At 43.5% G+C, this 23,697-nt stretch overlaps 1 protein-coding gene across 1 annotated transcript in view; it reads right to left on the bottom strand.

The window, feature by feature from the left end:
• CD247 (CD247 molecule) overlaps positions 1-23,697 on the bottom strand; it is a 176,312-nt gene that overhangs the window by 3,943 nt on the left and 148,672 nt on the right. The window contains exon 7 of the mRNA XM_073617354.1: positions 1,963-2,007. Within this exon, the coding sequence (XP_073473455.1) occupies positions 1,963-2,007 (45 nt within the window). The remainder of the gene's footprint in view (positions 1-1,962; positions 2,008-23,697) is intronic.

Below are 23,697 nucleotides of genomic sequence, written 5' to 3'. Positions count from 1 at the left end.
CTCTCTCCCCCCTCTCTCTTTCTCTCTCCCCTCCCTCTCTCCCCCCTCTCTCTCCCCTCTCCCTCTTTCTCTCTCCCCCCTCTCTCTCCCCCTCTCTCTCTCCCGCTCTCTCTCCTCTCCCTCCCCTCCCTCTCTCTTTCCACCTCTCTCCCCCTCTCTCTCTTTCTCTCTCTCTTTCTCTCTCTCTCTCCTCTCTTTCTCTCTCCCCCTCTCTCTCTCCCTCTCTCTCTCCCTCCCCTCCCTCTCTCTTTCCACCTCTCTCCCCCTCTCTCTCTTTCTCTCTCTCTTTCTCTCTCTCTCTCCTCTCTTTCTCTCTCCCCCTCTCTCTCTCCCTCTCTCTCTCCCTCCCCTCCCTCTCTCTTTTCACCTCTCTCCCCCTGAAACAGCGGCTCCATTCACTTCAGTGTGAAAGCCCCGAGGGCTTTCACACTGGATCGGTGCGCTGGCAGGGCATCAGAAAAAGTCCTGCCAGCAACTTTCCTTGGAGCACATTAGAAGCGGTGAACTCACCGCTCCTCCCCATTGAAATCAATGGGGCAGCGCTGCTATACCGCCGGCGGCGTTTTGTGGGCGGATTTAACCCCTTTTCAGACGCTAGCGGGGGTTAAAACCTCCCCACTAGTGGCCGAATAGCGGCGCTAAAACGACGGTAAAGCGGCGCTAAAAATAGCTGACGCCCGGGGCAGCTCAGTGTGAAAGGGCTCTTAATGCACTTTTAAAAAGGAGTGACACTTTAAAGCCTAAGTCCAAGTTTCATTTCACTTTAAATTGTTCTATTGGACTAAGCTGGCCTGTTTCCTTCATTAACGCGGAACCAAACTTACCTTTGCCTCAGCAGTCTCATCCCTCGCCAGCGCCGGCATCCTCTGCTGTGTGCCCATCTTTGTTGGCCAGCTCGAGATGACATTGCGCATGAGTCAGTCATTCTGGCACACAGAGACTGAGCCAGTGGTGTGATCCGAGCTGCACATGCGCAGACAGGTAGGTGCATTTTATTTCAGAAAAGACACTCTTCTGCAGTACAAAGCCTGCCTGCCTGCTCCGCTGTTTGTGACAGCAGAACTTTAGTTCCGCTCCAAGGCTGGGTTCACACCTATACAAATTGGACGCAGGTTTCCCTGCATCCAATATGCATAGCAGGAGAATATGACTGGCTCTCTATGGTGCCGGTTTACATGTCTCCGGGGGCGGCTGCGGAGCGCACTGCACAGAAACCCTGTGCGTCTTTGCCTCCGTTTCAGGGCCGAATTCAGGCAAAGATTCTGCCCTGATTCGTCCCTGAAACGGAGAACAGGGACAGACAGCGTTGCTGTGCGATCCGCGGCCAGTTTTTGTTTTTTTGTTTTTTTAACAAAGGTCCGCGGCCAGTTTAGATGTGAACGGAACCTAAGGGCGGGTTCAAACTACAATGCCTGTGGTCCTGTGTGTTCCGGTTACAATAGCCCATTCATTTCAATGGGCTGACAAACGTACAAGAACATGCAAAAAGTAGTGCATTCGCATTTGTGCCGTGTTTGGAGTGCCCCTTAACAATTAATGGAACCTGCATGCACCTCGCAAGGGCAGCATGTGCAGGGACCACACGTGGAATGCATCTTTCCCGCAACATATTCTAGTGTGAAGTGGCCCTAATACATTTCCCTGCAGTATACAGCGCTGTATTCCAGCAGCAGGACACGGACTTCCTGTCCCGTTCCTAGAACAGATACGATTTGCTCAGACGTTCACAGGAAGCTTTGTATTTTTCAGAATGAATGCGAGGCTTCCTCTAATTGGCTGAGGTGGACAGGCAGGCGGATGACGTTGTGATCTCTTGTCTAAGCCAATCAGAGGAAGCCTTCTGTCGGAAAGTTCCCATCCTGCTGCTTGAACACAGCACTGTATACTGTATGGAGCTGATGCTACATACATTATATACAAGTGAAGGAAGGAGGCTTTAAATGTATAAATGGTGTCTGTTACCTGGTAGACCATGTCGTTTCCTTTCCCTTTTTTCTTTGGTTGCTTCTAAAACAAAACAAGAGACAATAATTATCACATTGCCCCCCATGACCCCCACATCCAAGATCATTGTGATAAAAGTGCATCTGTCATTATAACACTATTAAACCCAAAAACAATTTAATGGATTGCAGCTTACCAATTCTTAGATGGGATGGCTGCATTCGTTTTCTTTTTTTAAGATTTTTATCCTTTATTTTCACCTGGTTATCTGTGTATGTAACCAAACAGATCCCCGTTCTGACGGGAGTTAGAGAAAGATCTGCTGTTGCTAGTGATCATGAACAGCGATCTCTCTCCTCCTCCAGTCGTCCCCCCCCCCCCCCCCCCAGTTATAAACACCTCCCTAGGGAACATTTAACCCCTTGATCGCCCCTAGTGTTAACCCCTTCCCCGCCAGTGACATTTATACAGTAATCGGTGCATTTTTATAGCACTGATCGCTGTATAAATGTCAATGGTCCCACAAAAGTGTTAAGTGTCCGATCTGTCCGCCGCCATGTTGCAGTCCCGTTAAAAATTGCAGACCACCGTCATTACTAGTAAAAAAAAATAATAATAATAAAAATGCCATAAATCTATCCCCTATTTTGTAGACGCTATAACTTGCGCGTAAACCAATCAATATACGCTTATTGCTTTTTTTTTTTTTTTAACCAAAAATATGTAGAATAATACATATCGGCCTAAACTGATAAAAAATGTAGTTTTTTTTAATAATTTTTGGGAAGATATTTATTATAGCAAAAAGTAAAAAATATTGCTTTTTTTTTTCAAAATGGTCGCTCTTTTTTTGTTTATAGCGCAAACAATAAAAACCGCAGAGGTGATCAAATACCACCAAAAGAAATCTCTATTTGTGGGGGAAAAAAGGACACAAATTTTGTTTGGGTACAGCGTCGCACGACCGCTCAATTGTCAGTTAAAGCGACGCAGTGCCGTATCGCAAAAAAATGGCCTGGTCGTTAAAGGGGGGTAAATCCTTCCAGTCCTTAAGTGGGTAATTTTTTAGTAAACTTATTAATTTTTTTCTCCCTTGAGAAGAGGAGATTAAGGGGGGATATGATCACCATGTACAAATACATAAATGGTCCATATAGGGAACTTGGTGTTGAGTTATTCACTTTACGGTCATCACAGAGGACAAGGGGGCACTCTTTACATCTGGAGGAAAAGAGATTTCATCTCCAAATACGGAAAGATTTCTTCACAGTAAGAGCTGTAAAAATGTGGAATAGACTCCCTCCAGAGGTGGTTCAGCTCAGTAGACCTTTTTTTTTTTTTTTTTTTTTTTTTTTTATAAATAAAGACCTGTATTCTTTATACCCATACTATAACTGGACATTAACATTTATAGGTATAGTTGATCCAAGGAATATCTGATTGCCTCTCAGGAAGGAATTATTTTCCCTGCTGGAGCAAATTGGATCATGCTTTAGGCTTGGTTCACACCATTGCAGTTTGCGTTTGATCCATTTCTGCAATGCTTTTTTTTTTTTTTTTTTTGCACATGCATTTTGTATGCATTTTTCGGTCATTTCTGATGCAATTTGCATTTTTTATGCTTTTTTTTTAGAAAATCTTTGGCCAATTTGTTGTTGGGTGGATGAAAAAAATGCAAACCATGGCAAAAACGCACTACATGCTTCTCTGCAGCTTTTCCATTGAAGTCCATTGAACCAAAAACGCACCGTTTTGCTTTTACCCCCTTTCATCATGACTAAGCCTATTTTTGACATTTGTTGCTTACAAGTTAAAATCCGTACTTTGTGCTAGAAATTTACTTAGAGCCCCCAAACATTTATATATATATATATATATATATATATATATATATATATATATATATATATATAATTTTAGCAGAGACCCTAGAGAATAAAATGGCGATCGTTGCAATATTTTATGTCACACGGTATTTACGCAGTGTTTTTTTCAAACACAATTTTAAGACACTTTCATGAATTAAAAAAAAAAAAAAAAAAAAAACAGTAAAGTTAGCCCAATTTTTTTGTACAATGTGAAAGATGATGTTACGCGGGGTAAATAGATACCTTGCGTGTCACGCTTTGAAATTGCGCACACTTGTGGAATGGTGACAAACTACGGGACCTAAAAATCTCCATAGGCGGCATTTAAAAAAAATGTCATGGTTACCAGGTTCGCGTGACAGAGGAGGTCTTTCGCTAGAATTATTGCTCTCACTCTGAGGATTGCGGCGATACCTCACATGTGTGATCTGAACACCTTTACATTGGCGGGTGTGACTTGCATATGCGTTTTCTTTGCTGTGTGGGGACGCTTTAAAAAAAATTTATTTTTTCTTAATTTTTTTTTTACATTGTCCCTTTAAAAAAACATAATAAAATTCTGATTACTTTTATTGCTGTTACAAGCAATGTAAACATCCCTTGTGACAGTAATAGGTGGTGACAGGTCCTCTTTATGGAGGGATCAAAAAGACCCCAAATCCCTCCTTTGCACTTAAAAGTATTCAGATCGGCGAATTTTTTTAAATCTACGCCATTGGCAGCCGAGTAAACCGGAAGTGACGTCGCTTCCAGGATTTTACATCGGAGACCCGATCACAGCAGAATCCGGCTTTGTTCGGTCTCAGCCTAGGCGGTGGCTCGGGTCTCCTGGTGGGACGAGAGGCCCGGGAAGAGTGGGGGAAGGTGGCGGGAAAGGGGGGGGGGCGTCTCCCGCTCCTCAAGATAACAGACAAGTGACTTTTAGCCACATTGGTGATCACTAAAAAGCCAACCGCCTGCTCTAAAAAAACGGTACCGGGGATGATGCCTGCAGCTGCAGGCATCACCCCGGTTTAACCCCTTCAAGCCATGAACGCAAATTTGCATAGGTAAGTCGCTGACCCTTTCCAAAATGGCAGTGGCTGAAAATAGCATAGATGTGAAGGTGTCCTATAGGAAACCATGTTAAATGGACTGTAGTGCGTTTCTGCAAAAGCAATAAAAAAAGCATAGGTGTGACCCGAGTCTTATTGGGGTTGGTTTTGCCTTCCTCTGGATCAAGTGTTGGTATAGAATTGTATAAAAAATGTTTTCCCCTTCTTTTGTTTGGAACTGAATTTCAACCAGACTATGTAAGTCCATCTAAATCTGCTAATCCATCTACCACTATCGTCCCCCCAGACCGACAATGCTGTTGTCCCAAGGTGTCTCTATTGCGCCTCCATTCACAATGAAGACCTATTGAGACAGGAAGTGTTATGCCGCGTACACACGATAGGATTTTCCAACAACAAAATCCATGGATTTTTTTTTCCTCCGACGGATGTTGGCTCAAACTTGTCTTGCATACACACGGTCACACAAAGCTGGTCGGAAATTTCCAAACGTCAAGAACGCAGTGACGGTACAACACGTATGACGAGCCGAGAAAAATGAAGTTCAATAGCCAGTGCGGCTCTTTTGCTTGATTCCGAGCATGCGTGGAACTTTGTGCGTCGGAATTGTGTACACATGATCAGAATTTCCGACAACGGATTTTGTTGTCGGAAAGTTTGAGATCCAGATCTCAAATTTTGTTTGTCGGAAATTCCGATGGAAAATGTCCGATGGAGCCTACACACGGTCCGAATTTCCGACAACAAGCTCCCATCGAACATTTGTTGTCGGAAAATCCTATCGTGTGTACGCGGCATTGCTGGCCGATCACCAGGTAATTATAAAGGGAAAAAAAGTCTTTTTTTATAGTATAAACTATACATATATTTTCTGCTATTTCTAATCATATGAAGTTAATCACAAGACTCCCCCTTTACATCCGAGTCCACAGAGTTTCCCCTTTACATCTGAACTCGCAGAGTTCCCTTTCACTGTAAGGGGGGACTCTGCAGACACTGATGTAAGGGAAAACTCTGGGGACTCTGACATAAGGGATGCTCTGGGAACCCTGATTTAAGGGGGAACACTGAGAACTCTGATGTACGGAGAGGACTCTGATATAAGGGGGGGAATGCTGTGGTCTCCGGTGTAGAGGGGAACTCTGATGTAAGGCGTGCTCTGAGAACCCTGATTTACCATAATGTACTCACTCAGAGGTAGGAGAGAGAAGGGGGGAGATTTCAAATCACAGACAGGGATGGATGGTGAGCTCACTCACCCCTTGGCAGTCAGCACCTCTCATCCAGATGTATCTGAGACTGCTGGACTTCAAACTTCCAGTCCCCACTTTCCTTTTCTGAGGCACAGCAACGGGGATTGGAGTGTGAGCAGACACAGAGGCAGAGGTGCGGGAGGAAGAGGAGCAGATTAATCCCCTCTCCTTTCCCATCTATGTGTGTGTTTGGGGGGGGGGGGGTGATTGTTAGTGCTAACCTTGGGCAGTGTGAAAGAGAGTGTAACAGACGCTCTCAGCTAAGCCAACTGCAGCCAGCAACACTGCTGGGAAGCCATAGTCCAGTCTGCATCATGTGTCCGGGTTTCAGGCAGTCTGAAACCCGGACACATGATTCCTTACCTGAACTGTACCAGTGAATCCTGGACAGGTGGCAACCCTAGACTGCCACCACATATAAGGATTGGTAAGCTCCAGTTTACAGAGAGCTGCCTTTTAAATCTGGGCCTTAGGCCCCACCTTTATTCAGTTCCTGGGACCAGCGTCTCTCCCTGCACTGCTGACCTGATCCATTCTGGGCAAAGTGACGGTGTCTGGTTAAGGCTCCTTCTTGCTTAGCTCTTCAGCGCTTCCCTGACCCCCCCCTTCCATTGTGACCACTACTGAAGAATGCCTGGTACTTCCATGTACAGGGGGATGCAAGTGACCTCCTCTGATGATATAAAGATCAGGCCTTGCAGCCTCTTAGAGCTTCAACATCAGATACACAATATTGTCAAAAGTATTGAACTTTAATGGCATGCCAGTCTTAGCCTGTAGGGTTCAATATTTAGTTGGCCCACCCTTTGCAGCTATAACAGCTTCAACTCTTCTGGGAAGGCTGTCCACAAGGTTTAGGAGTGTGTCTATGGCAGTGATGGTGAACCTTGGCACTCCAGATGTTTTGGAACTACATTTCCCATGGTGCTCCAGCACTTGTCAGTGTAGATGAGCATCATGGGAAAAGTAGTTTCAAAACATCTGGGGTGCCAAGGTTCACCATCACTGGTCTGTGGGAATGTTTGACCATTCTTCCAGAAGAGCATTTGTGAGGTCAGGCACTGATGTTGGAGAGAAGGCCTGGCTCGCAGTCTCCGCTCTAATTCATCCTAAAGGTGTTCTAATGGGTTGAGGTCAGGACTTTGTGCAGGCCAGTCAAGTTCCTCCACCCCAAACTCGCTCATCCATGTCTTTATGGACCTTGCTTTGTGCACTGGTGCTCAGTCATGTTGGAACAGGAAGGGGCCATCCCCAAACTGTTCCCACAAAGTTGGGAGCATGAAATTGTCCAAAATGTCTTGGTATGCTGACGTCTTAAGAGTTCCCTTCACTGGAACTAAGGGGCCAAGCCCAACCCCTGAAAAACAACCCCACACCATAATCCCCCCTCCACCAAATGATTTGGACCAGTGCACAAAGCAAGGTCCATAAAGACATGGAGGAGTGAGTTTGGGGTGTAGGAACTTGACTGGCCTGCACACAGTCCTGACCTCAACCCATTAGAACACGTTTAGGATGAATTAGAGCGGAGACTACGAGCCAGGCCTTCTCATCCAACATCAGCGTCTAACCTCACAAATGCGCTTCTGGAAGAATGGCCAAACATTCCCATAGACACACTCCTAAACCTTGTGGACAGCCTTCCCAGAAGAGTTGAAGCTGTTATAGCTGCAAAGGGTGGGCCAACTCAATATTGAACCCTACGGACTAAGACGTCCCAATACTTTTGACAGTATAGTGTATTTCGCTGGTGGATACGACAGAGGAAGGTACAACAATAGTGCAATAGAGAGGTGAGTAGGGTGGATTGGGCTTTACACCTTCACCGTGGCCTGATTTGAGAAGGTGACAGGGTCTCTTTTCCTGCTTGAAGGTACCGAGCCTTTTATTTTGAAGCACTGTCTGCAGCACATAATATTCCTCGGCCCGTCTCACCAAGAGGGCTGCAGAGGAGGTAAATGCTGCGATAATCTTTTTCTCACTTGTCACTTTAGTGGTTTTATTATTCCGAGTTCCTCTCCTTCCCCAGATAGTTGTACATCGCAATAAATGTCTTGGATGTGTGTCTGGTGTCATCCAGATATTACAGAGCAATGCTCGGGACTCGCTCTCTTCTTATAAATACAGCGCCTTGCAAAAGTATTCACCCCCCTTGGCTTTTTACCTATTTTGTTACATTACAGCCTTTAGTTCACTGTTTTTTTTTAATCTGAATTATATGTGATGGATCAGAACACAATAGTCTAAGTTGGCGAAGTAAAATTAGAAAAAATATATACATAAATCTATTTTTCAGAAAAAAAAAAACTGATAACTGGCATGTGCGTATGTATTCACCCCCTTTCTTCTGAAGCCCATAAAAAGCTCTGGTGCAACCAATTACCTTCAGAAGTCACATAATTAGTGAAATGTCCACCTGTGTGCAATCTAAGTATCACATGATCTGTCATTACATAGACACACCTTTTTGAAAGGCCCCAGAGGCTGCAACACCTAAACAAGAGGCTCCACTAACCAAACACTGCCATGAAGACCAAGGAGCTCTCCAAACAAGTAAGGGACAATGTTGCTGAGAAGTACAAGTCAGGGTTAGGTTATAAAAAAATATCCAAATCTTTGATGATCCCTAGGAGCACCATCAAATCTATCATAACCAAATGGAAAGAACATGGCACAACAGCAAACCTGCCAAGAGACGGCCGCACACCAAAATTCACGGACCGGGCAAGGAGGGCATTAATCAGAGAGGAGCACAGAGACCTAAGGTAACCCTGGAGGAGCTGCAGAGTTCCACAGCAGAGACTGGAGTATCTGTACATAGGACGACAATAAGCCCTACGCTCCATAGAGTTGGGCTTTATGGCAGAGTGGCCAGAAGAAAGCCATTACTTTCAGCAAAAAACAAAATGGCATGTTCTGAGTTTGAGAAAAGACATGTGGGAGACTCCAAAAATGTATGGAGGAAGGTGCTCTGGTCTGATGAGACTAGAAATGGAACTTTTTGCCCATCAAAGAAAATGCTATGTCTGGCGCAAACCCAACACATCACATCACCCAAAGAACACCATCTCCACTGTGAAACATGGTGGTGGCAGCATCATGCTGTGGGGATGTTTTTCAGCAGTCGGGACTGGGAAACTGGTCAGAGTTGAGGGAAAGATGGATGGTGCTAAATACAGGGATATTCTTGAGCAAAACCTGTACCACTCTGAGTGTGATTTGAGGCTAGGGAGGAGGTTCACCTTCCAGCAGGACAATGACCCCAAACACACTGCTAAAGGAACACTTGAGTGGTTTAAGGGGAAGCATGTAAATGTGTTGGAATGGCCTAGTCAAAGCCCAGACCTCAATCCAATAGAAAATCTGTGGTCAGACTTAAAGATTGCTGTTCTCAAGCGCAAACCATCCAACTTGAAGGAGCTGGAGCAGTTTTGCAAGGAGGAATGGGCAAAAAGTTAAGATGTGGCAAGATCATAGAGACTTATCCAAAGCGACTTGGAGCTGTGATAGCCGCAAAAGGTGGCTCTACAAAATATTGACTTTAGGGGGGTGAATAGTTATGCACATTGACTTTTTCTGTTATTTTGTCCTATTTGTTGTTTGCTTCACAATAATAATAATAAATAAAAATCTTCAAAGTTGTGGACCTGTTCTGTAAATTAAATGATGCAAATCCTCAAACAATCCATGTTAATTCCAGGTTGTAAGGGAACAAAACATGAAAAATGCCAAGGGGGGGGGGGGGGGGGTGAATACTTTTGCAAGGCACTATAGATACGCAGACCAACCAGGACCACTCTGGGGTATAAGGGGAATAGACGGCTGTCAGTCCTTACCCTTCTATAGGCTCTTGCAGGAAAACTGCTGTTGTGACTGCATATTTTAAAGTGGTAATAAAAATCAAAAATGTATTATATTGCAGCTTACCAATCCTTAGATGTGGTGGCTGCATTCGTTTTTTTTTTTTTTTTTTTTTTTAGGCCTTGTCACCTGGTGATCTGACCAGTATCACACCTCCTGCCCCCACTCTGGATGAATGAGCACGGGGGGGGGGGGCACTCTTTGGACAGCAGCATTGTCAGTCTTGGGGAGAGGGGAGTGTTAGATGTACTAGCAGATTTAGCTACACTAACAAACTGAAGCCAAATTCTAGCTCACACAGCAAAATTTCACCTGGCCCCTCCCATCATGATGTCATCACACAGGTCCCGCCCGCCTCACGCGTATATCGCCCCCCTCCGGGCTTTCTCAAAGGCTACAGGTCGGGGCCTTGATATGACCTCGGTGCTGCTCACCTTGCCTATGTGAATAAAGTGCACCTTAATTATTTTAAGGGGTCCATTGCAGACACCCGACTGGACACGTGGGTGATACTCTTTGGCTGGCAGTCCATGGTGGAAGATTTCTGATACTGTGGAAAACTTACCTTCACTTGCGGCACAAGAACTGCGGTGGTGTTCCTTTTTGTGGACACTTATAATCTAATCGGATGATACATGGGACTGTTTTCACGTTTTTGTTTTTTGTTTTTTAACTTACAACCTAATCAGATGATATATGGGATTTTTTTTTACCTTTTTTTTTTTTTTTTTTTTACATTTTTCTGCACTTTATGATGATTGTGTAATTTATGAGCTTTGTTGTTTATATGCACATTTGAGTTGCACTTATGCATTTATATGCACCATATGAGTCTACATATGGTAATTTATATTAACTGCTTCAATACTGGGCACTTTTAACCCCTTCCTGCCCAGGCCAATTTTCAGTTTTCTGAGAACCACTGGTCTAGGCCATCATCCGTTTTGTATAGAGACCAAGAATCGGACTGTGCATGCCAGACAAGGAGGTTTTAAGATAAAATGTCTAATTTTTATTATACATGATTAAAAGGCAAAAAACGTAATCAATCCAGCATCATATAATCATGGGTTTTATTAACTGTACATAGAACATTGATATTGCTCTAGAGCAGTGGTTCTCAACTCCAGTCCTCAGGACCCACCAACAGGCCAGATTATAAGTATTACATTGGGGGAGATGCAGACTAGAATACTGCAATCACTGAGCAGCAAATTATATCACCTGTGATGTATTTCAGTTATCTTGCAAACCTGGCCTGTTAGTGGGTCCTGAGGACCGGAGTTGAGAACCACTGCTCTGGGTTGATACAGCAAATAAAGAGAGATCCTCATGTCAACGCGTTTTGCTGAAGTTATGCTTCATCAGGACACATGAGTATAGTACAGTAATCCTCTCAGCACTGCATATGTGTCAGGGCTGGGCTCAGCCCTTCCTTCTCTGAGCTGGCCGCTCAGCTGTTGGCTAATTGCCAGCTCCCATCTCTCTCCACAGTTACTCAGCTGTTGATGATATCCTGCTCGTCAGTCCTGCCTACTTAAGCCGTCCAGTCCAGAGGAGCTCTGCCTTTGCCTTGGTCAACATCACAGAAACTGCGATCCTGTTCAAGACTTGCTTTGCTGACATCCCTTCTGGCTCCAGATCCTGCTTGCTGTTCCACTACATTGATCACTGACGTTTGGCTTGTCTGACTATCCGTTCCGGTTACTGAACTTTGGCTATGTTTTGACTACGTTTTGTTTTTTACTTTTATTATTAAACAAGTGTGATTTAACTGTACTTCTTTCTCGGCCTGATTTCATGGTTTCTGACAATATGGCACATATGTAGCCCCCTGGGGCAGGCACCGGAGCAAACAGAGGACAAGGTCTCAGCGGGGCACCTCATTTTTATATTTCTAGGTCACCAGTTGTCAAAAAATGTTTCAGATATAGCTCATTTTTCTCCTTCACCGATGTGCACTGATGATGCGGCACTGATGGGGCTGCACTGATTATCACTGTAAATGTGCCCTGTCAAAATTAGTGGTTACCGGCTCGCCTCTCCTGTAACAGTGCGTGAGGAAAGGAAGGTTGGTTTACATGTGATCAACTGCAATTGGCCCTTTACAGCGATCACAGAGAATGCTGGATGCTGTGTCCCATAGCCACACAGGAAGTGAGAGGAAATCCCTGTAAATTAAGGAAATTCTTTAGGGCCCCCCCAAGTCACCAGAACGAATGTCTCCATTGGAAGATTTCCCCTCTATTACTTTTCTGGGGACAGCCCAAAATTTGGGATTTTCTTTTACTTTCACTTACAATGATAATAGTATACAGGACAAATAGAGAGGGTGAATCTTCTTAACGGGGGGGGGACAGACAGCAATAAAAACTGACAGATGGTCTGATCCCTCTCCAATCTATTCAAAACTAAAAAAAAATGTGTTGCCTTTATTTACACTTTAACCACTTGCTGACCGCTGCACGCCGATATACATCGGCACAATGGCAGCGGTGGGCAAATGGGCGTACCTGTATGTCCCCTTTAATTGGCGGGGCTAGCGGGCGTGCGTGTGCCCACCCACCGCGTACAGCGTGACCGTGTCCGCGGAACCAGTGGACTCGATGTCTGCCGGTCTCCCGGCAATCATGTCACGGAGCCATAGAACGGGGAAGTGCCTATGTAAACAAGGCATTTCCCCGTTCTGCCTTGTGACATGACAGAGATCACCGCTCCCTGTCATCAGGAGCAGTGATCGCTGTCATGTGAGTGGAAGCCCATCCCCCCCCCCACAGTTAGAATCACTCCCTAGGACACACTTAACCCCTTCATCGCCCCCTGGTGGTTAACCCCTTCCCTGCCAGTGTCATTTATACAGTAATCAGTGCATTTTTATAGCACTGATCGATGTATAAATGACAATGGTCCCAAAATAGTGTCAAAAGTGTCCGATGTGTCCGTCATAATGTCACAGTCACGATAAAAATCGAAGATCCGCCGCCATTACTAATAAAAAAAATGAATAATAAAAATGCCATAAAGCTATCCCCTATTTTGTAGACGCTATAACTTTCGTGCAAACCAATCAACATACGCTTATTGCGTTTTTTTTTTTTTTTTTTTTTTACCAAAAATATATAGAATACATATCGGCCTAAACTGAGGAAAAAAATGTTTTTTTTTATATATTTTTGGGGGATATTTATTATAGCAAAAAGTAAAAAATATTGCTTTTTTTTTCAAAATTGTCGCTCTTTTTTTTGTTTATAGCGCAAAAAATAAAAACTGCAGAGGCGATCAAATACCACCAAAAGAAAGCTCTATTTGTGGGGAAAAAAGGGCGTCAATTTTGTTTGGGTGCAACGCCGCGCGGCCGCGCAATTGTCAGTTAAAGCGACGCAGTGACGAATCGCAAAAAGTGCTCTGGTCAGGAAGGGGGTAAAAATCTTTCGGGGCTGAATCGGTTAAGGGTAAAAGTTAATTCCTTGCACTTCCTTCTCTTCCATGGCATCTTCTATCCTTAGCTCTGCTCCCTAGTATTGTACTGACTGTGTTAACATCTCTCCTGCTATCTCTTCTTTTGGTTTATGTTAGGATCAACTACACTACTGTGCCAACTGACATTGCCAGGTGTCACAGAGAAAGGTCGCCATGGGGCCCAATGGAAATTTTGCTATGGCGCCCCATAAACTGTATTAATGCCCCTGACCTGACTCTACATGCTTGCTGTGGATTGGCCATATCTGGTGAGAATTCTCCAATCATGATGGGTCTGAAGACCTGTGGCATTGTGCCTGAATACACAAGCGTGAGGGGTACTTCACCCCAACCACTTTTTTTTACCCCATTTTTGATGGGCTATGCACAAAAAGCACATACTTGGGGGCCCTGTGTTCCAGCGGTGTCCTGTAAGGATCTGCTGCTGCACAACCAGTCCCGTGTCACCATTTTCTTCTCTGATGTCATCAGGGGGCCAGTCGTCTCTTCTGGATTCTTAATGCCACCCCCTTGATAATGCACATATGGCATGGAGTGTCATCAGGGGGCTGGCTGCAAGAACCAGGAAAAGACGGCCTGCCCCTAATGATACACCAAGGTGCATACACTATAGACTCCCCCGAGGCCTCCTGGGATGTGTGACCAGGGTACATGAGGAGGCTTCGGGCAATATTTGAGAATCCAGAAAATATGAGGAGGGTTCCCTGAAAAAGGTATTTAAAAAAAATAAAACAAAAAAATTCCCAATAGTTAGGGGGGGTAGGAATGGAATGACAACAGGTGGGTGTGGGGAGGGTGAAGGTCTGCTTTCAATGGAGACCAATAGACTTCCCCTCTTTTCCATCTCGTAGAAACCAATCATTGCCAAGCAGACAAGGTCCTCTCCAAAAACGTAATATAATAAATTTTTATTTTACTTGACTCAATAAACAATTTTCACTCAAATAGATATTTTGCTATTCTCCGCTGTGAGGTTTATGCAGCAGATGTCGGCAACCCGCAATCTTCCAGGTTCTCGAGAACATTAATTTGGCTTGCAACTAGTGTTCTCTGCCCATATGGAACCCCGAAACCCCTTTAGCAGACAGATTGCTTTCAATTTCATTCTCAAGGCATACCATGCTTTATTCCCCGAGAGATTTTCCTCACCATTGCTCGAGAAGATTACAGGTTGTGGATTACCATGACAATACTCCAATAGCAATAATCATTTTTACAAGGGGGTAGACTTTTTTTACTCTTTGCTTTTAATGTTTGTTTTTTTCTGTATAAAAGAAAAGTACTATTTACATTTATTGCTGTTTTTTAAAGCTGAATCTGGGATAAGTAAATGTACAGTGCCTTGAAATAGTATTTATACCCCTTGAAATTTTCCACGTTTTGTCATGTTACAACTGAAAACGTAAATGTATTTTATTGGGATTTTATGTGATGGACCAACACAAAGTGACACATAATTGTGAAGTGGAAGGAAAATTATAAATTGTTTTCCAAATTTTTTACAAATAAATATGTGAAAAGTGTGGGGTACATTTGTATGCAGCCCCCTTTACTCTGATACCCCTAACTAATATCTAGTGGAATCAGTTGACTTTAGAAGTCACCTAATTAGTAAATAGAGTCCGCCTGTGTGTAATTTAATCTCCGTATAAATACAGCTGTTCTGCGAAGCCCTCAGAGGTTTGTTAGAGAACCTTAGTGAACAAACAGCATCATGAAGGCCAAGGAACACACCAGACAGGTCAGGGATAAAGTTGTGGAGAAGTTTAAAGCAGGGTTAGTTTACAAAAAAAAAATATCCCAAGCTTTGAACATCTCACGGAGCTCTGTTCAATCCATCATCCGAAAATGGAAAGAGTATGGCACAACTGCAAACCTACCAAGACATGGCCGTCCACCTAAACTAACAGGCAGGGCAAGGAGAGCATTCATCAGAGAAGAGCCAAGAGGTCCATGGTAACTCTGGAGGAGCTGCAGAGATCCACAGCTCAGGTGGGAGAATCTGTCCACAGGGCAACTATTAGTCGTGCTCTCCACACATCTGGTCTTTATAGAAGAGTGGCAAGAAGAAAGCCATAAGAAGTCCCCTTTGAAGTTTGTAAGAAGTCATGTGGGGGACTCAGCAAACATGTGGAAGACACTGCACATCGCCCTGAACACACCATCCCCACCGTAAAACATGGTGGTGGCAGCTTCATGTTGTGCGGATGCAGCAGGGACAGGGAAGCTGGTCAGAGTTGATGGGAAGATGGATGGAGCCAAATACAGGGCAATCTTAGAAGAAAACCTGTCAGAGTCTGCAAAAGACTTGAGACTGGGGTGGAGGTTCACCTTCCAGCAGGACAACCCTAAACAGCCTACAGCCAGAGCTACAATGGAATGGTTTAGATCAAAGTATATTAATGTGTTAGAATGGCCCAGTCAAAGTCCAGACCTAAATCCAATTGAGATTCTGTGGCAAGACTTGAAAAATTGCTGTTCAGACGCTCTCCGTCCAATCTGACAGAGCTTGAGAAGAATGAGCAAAAATGTAACTTTCTAGATGTGCAAAGCTGGTAGAGACATCCCCAAAAAGACTTTCAGCTGTAAGAAGAAAGAGAAAGGTGGTTCTACAAAGTATTGACTCAGGGGGGCGCTATACAAATGTACCCCACACTTTTCACATATTTATAATGATGTGCCACTTTGTGTTGGTCTAACACATAAAATCCCAATAAAATACATTTACGTTTTTGGTCATAACATGACAAAATGTGGAAAATTTCAAGGGGTATGAATACTTTTTCAAGGCACTGTAATGTAAATGAGAGTCATGGTGTGCTTTGTGTATTTCTTCCAGATCTGTGCAGTAATCCAGTGTGAGACATTTCCTCTGTGTAGGAGCTTCCTGTAATAAAGACCGCTCCCTGCTGCTCTCTCTCCTTGTGCAGGTTGACTGGTCTTGTCTCCGCCCCCCTCCTGTAGTTTTCTGCAGGCAGCTTGTAGTGGCTGGGCCTGCATGGTACCTCCTTCAGCTCTGCTCTCTGTACAGTCTGCATGTGTAATATATACCAATACATAACCTGCTAGAGAATTTGCCATAAAATGCAGCTATCATGGGACAAAAGTGGAGGCTGCCATTGCAGGGGACCAGGGAAGTAACTACACGGGTCACAACTGGGACCCGGCTCCATGCTCCAGGGGGCCCGTGGAGCCCCCCTGTATACCTGGCGAAGAGGGGCAGCAGGGTTGGCAATTAAAGGAACCGATCCCCTCAATTTTCCTCCTGCAGCCACTGAAAGCCTACTTTTCCTCCTCTTCCTTTTGCAATCAGGCAGCGGCTGCAGGAGGAAAATGGAGAGGATCCGTTCCTCTATATGCCGCCCCTCCTATCCAAGTCGCTTGTCTTCTCCTGCCCCCCCCCCCCCCCCCCCGGGTCCCTGTGTGCTCCCCTGGCCCCTTCTTGTCCTCCCGCAGTGCTGCTGGCTTGCTGGTAAAATATGTCATTTACCAGCCCCTTCCTTTTCTGAATGAACAGTCCGTGATCGGTACCAATAACTGACTCTGCCCATTCATAACTGAAGCATCATTATGTGAATGAATGGGAAGCTCTGTACAGATCTATTCCTGTCCATTTATTCTGTGCAGCTGAGGCTGCAGAGAAGGAGATTGAGGGTTGTGTACTCAATCTTCTTTCTCTGTCTCAAAGGTGAAACAAAGGTTTCCCACTACAGGACCATAATAAAGGGCCCCGTGATGGGAGTAAAATGCCCCCGGGCTCGGAGGGAAGAAAAAGGAAAAAAAAAAATCACCAATCTTCTGTTTACATCACATGATCAGGTGGTAAGGAGCCGGGATTAGCCCCTTACTCCGATCTATGATCAGTCGAGTCTCATAGACTCAGTGATCACAGAGCGCGCAAGCAGGTCCTGCATGGCAGGACGTCATATGACAGGCTCCCAGCAATTAAGGACCGCGCTGTAGCCCTCATTCGGCTATATCGCGGATGGGAGGAGTTAATATAATATGCAATAATATATTTCCGCAAGCACAAATGCTGTGGGTTTACAGAGTAAAAGTATACAGAGACTGCAGCCTGCATAGCTAGGTTCCAGCATGTGCACAGCTCTGCTCATAGAATCATGCAAGCCTGTGTGTGGATGTATGGAGGAGCTGTACCAGCACAGGGGCTAATTAGACACTCCCAGAAGAGGAGAGGGCTATCCATGGACTGACTCTTCTTAAAGAAGTTCAGTCTCACATTTCAAGTAAAAACATAATTTACAAAAAGGAAATCGCTGCAAGCAAGCATTTTCAAAACTTATAGTACCCTGGCTTCAACAATATGCCGCACCCCTTCTATAGTTTCACCATATGTAAGTAAAGAAATTATCTTTTGTAGGTGTGATTTTTGAGGTACAACTTACACCTATCCAAATTTATAAAAATGCTAATTTTATTACAAAAATTTAGTTAGTTAAAAGAACAATTAATAAAATTACAAATTGCCCCCCACTTATCAAGAGCCATACAGGGTCACCGATCACCTAAGAACCTGGCCTTTTCTGGCACTTTTTGTTTTCAAACGCAGTTTTTTGGGAAAAAAATACACTTTAATGAATTTTAATGCAAAAAAAAAAAAAAAAACGCAAAATATATAACCCAATTTTTTGGTAACATATAAAAGATGATGTTACTCCGAATCGTAAATACATAGATACCTAACATGTCTCACTTTAAAACTGTGCATGCTCGTGGAATGGCGACGAACTATGATACCTAAAAATCTCCATGGGTAACGCTTTAAATTTTTTTTACAGATTACCAGTTTAGAGTTACAGAGGAGACCTAGTGCTAAAATTATTGTTCTCGCTCTAATGTTTGTGGCGATACCTCACATGGGTGGTGCGAACATTGTTTACGCATGCATTTGCTTCTGCACGTGAGCACGGAGGGATGGGGGGCGCTTTTTCATTTTTTTTCTTATTTATTTTTTTCTACTGTCCCTTTCATTTTTTTTTAATCACTTTTATTCCTATTACAAGGAATGTAAACATCCCTTATAAAAAAAAATAAGGGATGACAGGTCATCTTTATGGAGATATCTGGGGTCTATAAGACCCCAAATCTCTCCCCTACCTTTGAAAGCAAGAACTTAAATTAAAAAAAGATCTTTTGCTTTAAAAAAATAAAATAAATTTGTTTACTTCCGCCCTAGACCGGAAGTGACCTCATGGCATCGCTCTGGTCCTCCAAGATCATAGAGGCTATCAGAGATGATCTTGCCTCCGTTCACCTTTATGACCAGCCGCTGGAACCATTGGATTACTTCCCAGGCTCGCCGGTAAACAGGGTAAGCCTGAGAAGCAACGGGAGGGGGGGCCTTCCACTGCTTCTGAAAGTGATCCAGCAGCTAATTAGCCGCTCGGACCGCTTTCAGGAGAAAAACAATTGCTGGCTGAAAAAAAAAAAAAAAACAGGGTTATGGCTGATAGCTTCAGCCATAACCCCAGTAAACCACTTGCAAGCTGCAACGTGTGTATATATATATATATATATATATATATATATATATATATATATATATATATATATATATATATATATATATACACATATTGTATAAAATTATTCTCTGTATAACATTAGCAGGTGGTGCTATATGCTCAATGTGCTTCATGGATAATATCATCAATAAAATGCATTAAGTTGAGTTATAGCACCACTGGCTAATGTTACACAGAGAATAGAATAGTGGGGGTTTTGGTCCACTAGGCTTATTATTATTATTATTATTATACAGGATTTATATAGGGCCAACAGTTTACTTAGCGCTTTACAATATAAAAAGAGAGACAATCTTATATAAGACTCTCTTATAATATTGTAATAAAACCATGTATGGCTCCTGATAAGTGGGGGCTATTTGTATTTGTGTTTAATTGTTTGATCTTTTATCCAACTATAGTTATGTAAAAAATTACTATTTTTAGATTTAGATTGATGTAAGTTGTGCCTCAAAAATCCCGCCTACAAGAGATACTTTCTTTTCATACCTTAAATACTTGATTTTCGCATTTTTGTCTGCAGTTTTTAAGGTTGGTGACAGAGTTTCTTTAAAAAACGTCCAGTATGTATATGACTATTCCTTGTTGCGTTTTCTTTAAACCTTGATCCCTATGCTAAACCTAAAAATACAATGAATGCAGTTTGCTTTCTTATGATTGTTGAGCCAAAAAAATGTTATTTCCCGTAAATACCATGAATAATTTGGCAAGGGTAGAAATGACACGGGAACATGACATGGCATGTCTTGATTAGGATTCCTGTCCGCTCAGCTTGTGCTATAATAATGAAGTTTATATTGTTCTCCTCGGCCTTGTACACACATAATAGGCTGCCATGCCTTAGGCTGTCCTGTGATCTCCCGTGATCCTGGTTTCTAAAAATATAATAGCAGGGGTGCAATGTTGTGTCTTTTGCTCTGGGGCATACATCAGCTTTTAGCTGTACCTCTATTTTTTTTATAACAAGAAATCCTGTAGTATCTGATCACAGGCAGGTTTTCCTGCTCGCTGTGTACAGAGCCCGGCCAATGCAAAGCGGAGGAACGGAACAAGGTGAGCTATTAGCAAATCTTTTCAAAGGGGATTTAACATTCTGGTCCACAAATGCTTCACTTTTTTAATTTTGTTTTCCATGTATTTATGTCGTTTACTATTAGTTTTGTTATTGTTCCTGCTTAAAAAATTAGAAACATAGGGGAGCCTTCCATTTTTTTAAACCTAATGAGGTTAAAGCTATTTTTAATTTAAAACTCAAAATCCTGCCTAGCAGCAAAATACAGGGTTGATCTGCACACAAGTGGGAAATGTTTTACTTGCCAAAGGCTCTGAAATACTCATTAGCTTGCACTGCGATGCAGGCGTTCCCTGTGGGGCGGCAAAACCGGGTCTGCGACCTCCACTGCAGCAGCAGTGCAATTGGGTCGAGAAAACACTGTCAGCAATCATTGGGTCACCAGCACACTGGTGAATCATCACTCTTCTCTACCCTCTTGTCAGTACTTGTGAACTGCAGAAGGGCTTAATTAGCTGTTCAGCCCCTCCCTCTCCCAGTCTGCTGTTCAGGGTACTATAGAAAGTTGATATCAGGACAAATACACACGCTTCCATTAGTTACATTTAAAAACAAATTAAATGACTTTTGATACATATCTACATTCCATGGAATTTTTATATATTTCGGCCCAGAGTTCAACTTTAATGACGTGCATGTTTTAGGTACATATGTGAATGGAATAGGGTTAAAGCAGTAGTAAAAACTACAAAAAATAAATACATAAAATGGTCCCCTTGCATGCTAATGCCATAATTTGCTAGTATGCACTGCATACTAGCAAATTACAGCAGACTTACCTTTCAAACTGTGTTGCTGTGGCTATTTTAGTGATTTTTATTGTATAAACATAGGTAGAAGCTGGGCTTTCCCTATTCAATTTAATGTTAATGAACTCGTTGGACTGGTTTATGAACCTCCAGGACAGGCAGTGATGTAGGCAGGAAGTAGAGGGAGGGAAAATGACTGACTTGAACACAGCAATGTGCTCAAGACAAAGGAGTAGGAACATTTTTTTTTTTTTTTGCAGGTCTCCAAGATGCAAGGAGCAGTCTGGAGAGATCTGGGATAAAAGGAAGAAGACTCCATCACTAGGTTAAAATTTTTTATCTAGATATTGAATACAAAAACATATTTCGAGCTTAACAGGCCTACCTATATCTGTTTAGGTAATTATAATTCTATGAATCCTTCCTCCAGCCCTCCTTGAAGACATCTTGGGGTAAACGCTGATAGAGCATAAATGTTTTATGGCCATAACTATTTGGTAACATATGCCAAAGGTTATCCTTCTTCGTTTAAGTTTGGTGCAACATCCCAACTTTAGCAACCTGTTCAGTTATGCTGTAGGCTTTCCCAGTGTCTGTAATTGCTGTTGGCCGATTATGTGTTTACTTTACTGTACAGATACTCATTACAAAACATGTAGGTGGCTCTCTCCTAATGTAGGAGAGTGTCCTACACCTGTGCCAGTAAACGTTCAAGGCAGATGATTCCACAACACATCCTTCTATCAGAGTTGAAGCCACTTTGTATCTTAAAAGGTTGCATGATGTTCAGAAACTCTTAGACCCCAAGTGCTGGATTAGGGCTTGCTAGCTGTGATACCTCCTTGGCCCTACCATCAGGGTCGCCAATAGGGGGGTACCACCAGGCCTCCTGTAGGGGGCCCGGACAGCATGGGGATTGGTGTGGCGGGATGAAAGGACAATCACGGAATAATGCCCTGTGTCTGTGTCTCTCCCTCCAGCAGCTAAAAGCTGGTTTCTTCCCCTCTCCATCTAACCGCCTTTCAGCTGCTGGAAGGAGTGACACAGGGCATTGTTCCGTGATTGTTCTTCCGTCCCACTGCACCAATCCCCCTGCTTTCCGGGCCCCCCTGTGTACCGGGGCCCCCTACAGTGGTACTCCCCTATCAGTGGCCCTGAAAGTGCACCAGTGGCTTCAAATCTGATAGAAGGATATGTTATGGAGTCCAGTCAATCGAGGGGGACCCGTGATTTCAAAAGGCAGCCCTGACTACTATGATAGGGTGGCTCTTGTTATCCTTAGTTGCTACACAAAATATATTAGGAGGAGCAGTGGGCTTCATCCACTGTTGGGCAGTGTAGCAACTAGAGTGCTTCAGATACCCAGTAATCAACAAAGACCATCAGGTGGGTTCAGACAGCAAAAATTTATTTTTTTGATGAGTTCCCAAAGTACCATATTGCCAAAAGACAATTGGGTACCCCATACAAAACAAAGACAAGACACCCAAGCGCCCTCTCTACATAACGCAAGCTGTGCATGAACAAAACCAGGGCAGCAAGGCCTTGTCTACCATTTTCTAATTAACGACCTAGACACCCAAGTTGTATTTCACCTGATATCTGATTTTATAACCTTCACAGCAGACGGAGTGGCAGCAAGGCTATGTGAGCGAGAGACATAACCTACGCTGCACACTGAGACTTCCTGAAGCATGAGATCCTTCAACGGCAGGATTGATGAGGCTCGCAGGAAAGGCGTGAGCGACGGCCCAGCCCTGGGAAAAAACAGAGATTTATTGATCCAGCATTTTGGCTGGACCAAGATGGCTCCTCGCAAGGAAATCTTTGCCCACCACATCTGATGACACGCCGGTATTTGTAAGATGTTTATTATTTTATATATTCTGTGCTCAAAACACAATGGAACTGACTGACAGTGAAAAATGCTGTGCATGGGGGAAAAAAATCTATTTTTATGTTCTCTTCCCGAAAAAAAAAAATAGTTATTTATCACTGTGACTTTTGGGGCTGAAAACAGAGGAGGGATCTCGGAGCGACACACCGGAACAAAAGAAAGGATTTGCTGTACAGCTTTGTATAAATGTAATGAGAATTGAACCAAAGATTCAACTTTATGTGGACCAAGTTTTCACATATCGCTTCCCCGACCAATCCGAGAGACAAGATAATTTTAGGGGTGGGGGGCACAATTCTCTCATACCTTTGTGATCAACTGGGTGGCAGAAACAGAGAGGAGCAAAATTGGGAATTTTAATTTCTCCAAATTTTGGTGAAACTTGGATATTTCAGCTAAATGCATTAGAGTCATTGGAGAACGCAAAATGAAGGTGGTTTGTAATCCTTATCTGACCTGAGTTGTTTTTTTTTTTTGAAGGTCAATGGCTAGTCTAAAGCTTGGTATACAGGGGCCAAATATCGGCTGGTACATTCGGCCCATTCGTACATCAGCTTGCTCGACAGATGCTGGCTGAATGGCCAGTTTCTGGCAAACGGGCTTGCTAGAAAACCAGCACCCAATCGGCATCCAATTAGAGTTGTCAGCCAATGGCTACAAGTACTGACCGATGTGTTCTGATGGAGTGGTCGGTCCCCCTGTCAGAACACTGTAGCTCAGTGGGGAGATTGCTGTACTAATGTTGCATATCTAGTATAGCGAGCTTCAGTTTTTTTTTATCCCACTGGGTTGAATGAAAAAAAAAAAACTTGATGTGTACCAGATTTAGAGCCATCTTTAATATTGATCAAACCCTGGGAAAACATTGTCTCACCCCCCCCCCCCCCCCCCCCATGCAATTTCGGTCTCTACCTCAACATCCCAAAAAAAGCAAACAAACCCACACATAGAAGTTCCTCCACTCCAAACTCG

Source organism: Aquarana catesbeiana, linkage group LG02 (genome assembly GCF_042186555.1).
Source record: "Aquarana catesbeiana isolate 2022-GZ linkage group LG02, ASM4218655v1, whole genome shotgun sequence".
Lineage (NCBI taxonomy): Eukaryota > Metazoa > Chordata > Amphibia > Anura > Ranidae > Aquarana > Aquarana catesbeiana.
The sequence above is the reverse complement of the archived record's forward strand: the minus strand, read 5'-3'. Positions and strand labels throughout refer to the sequence as shown.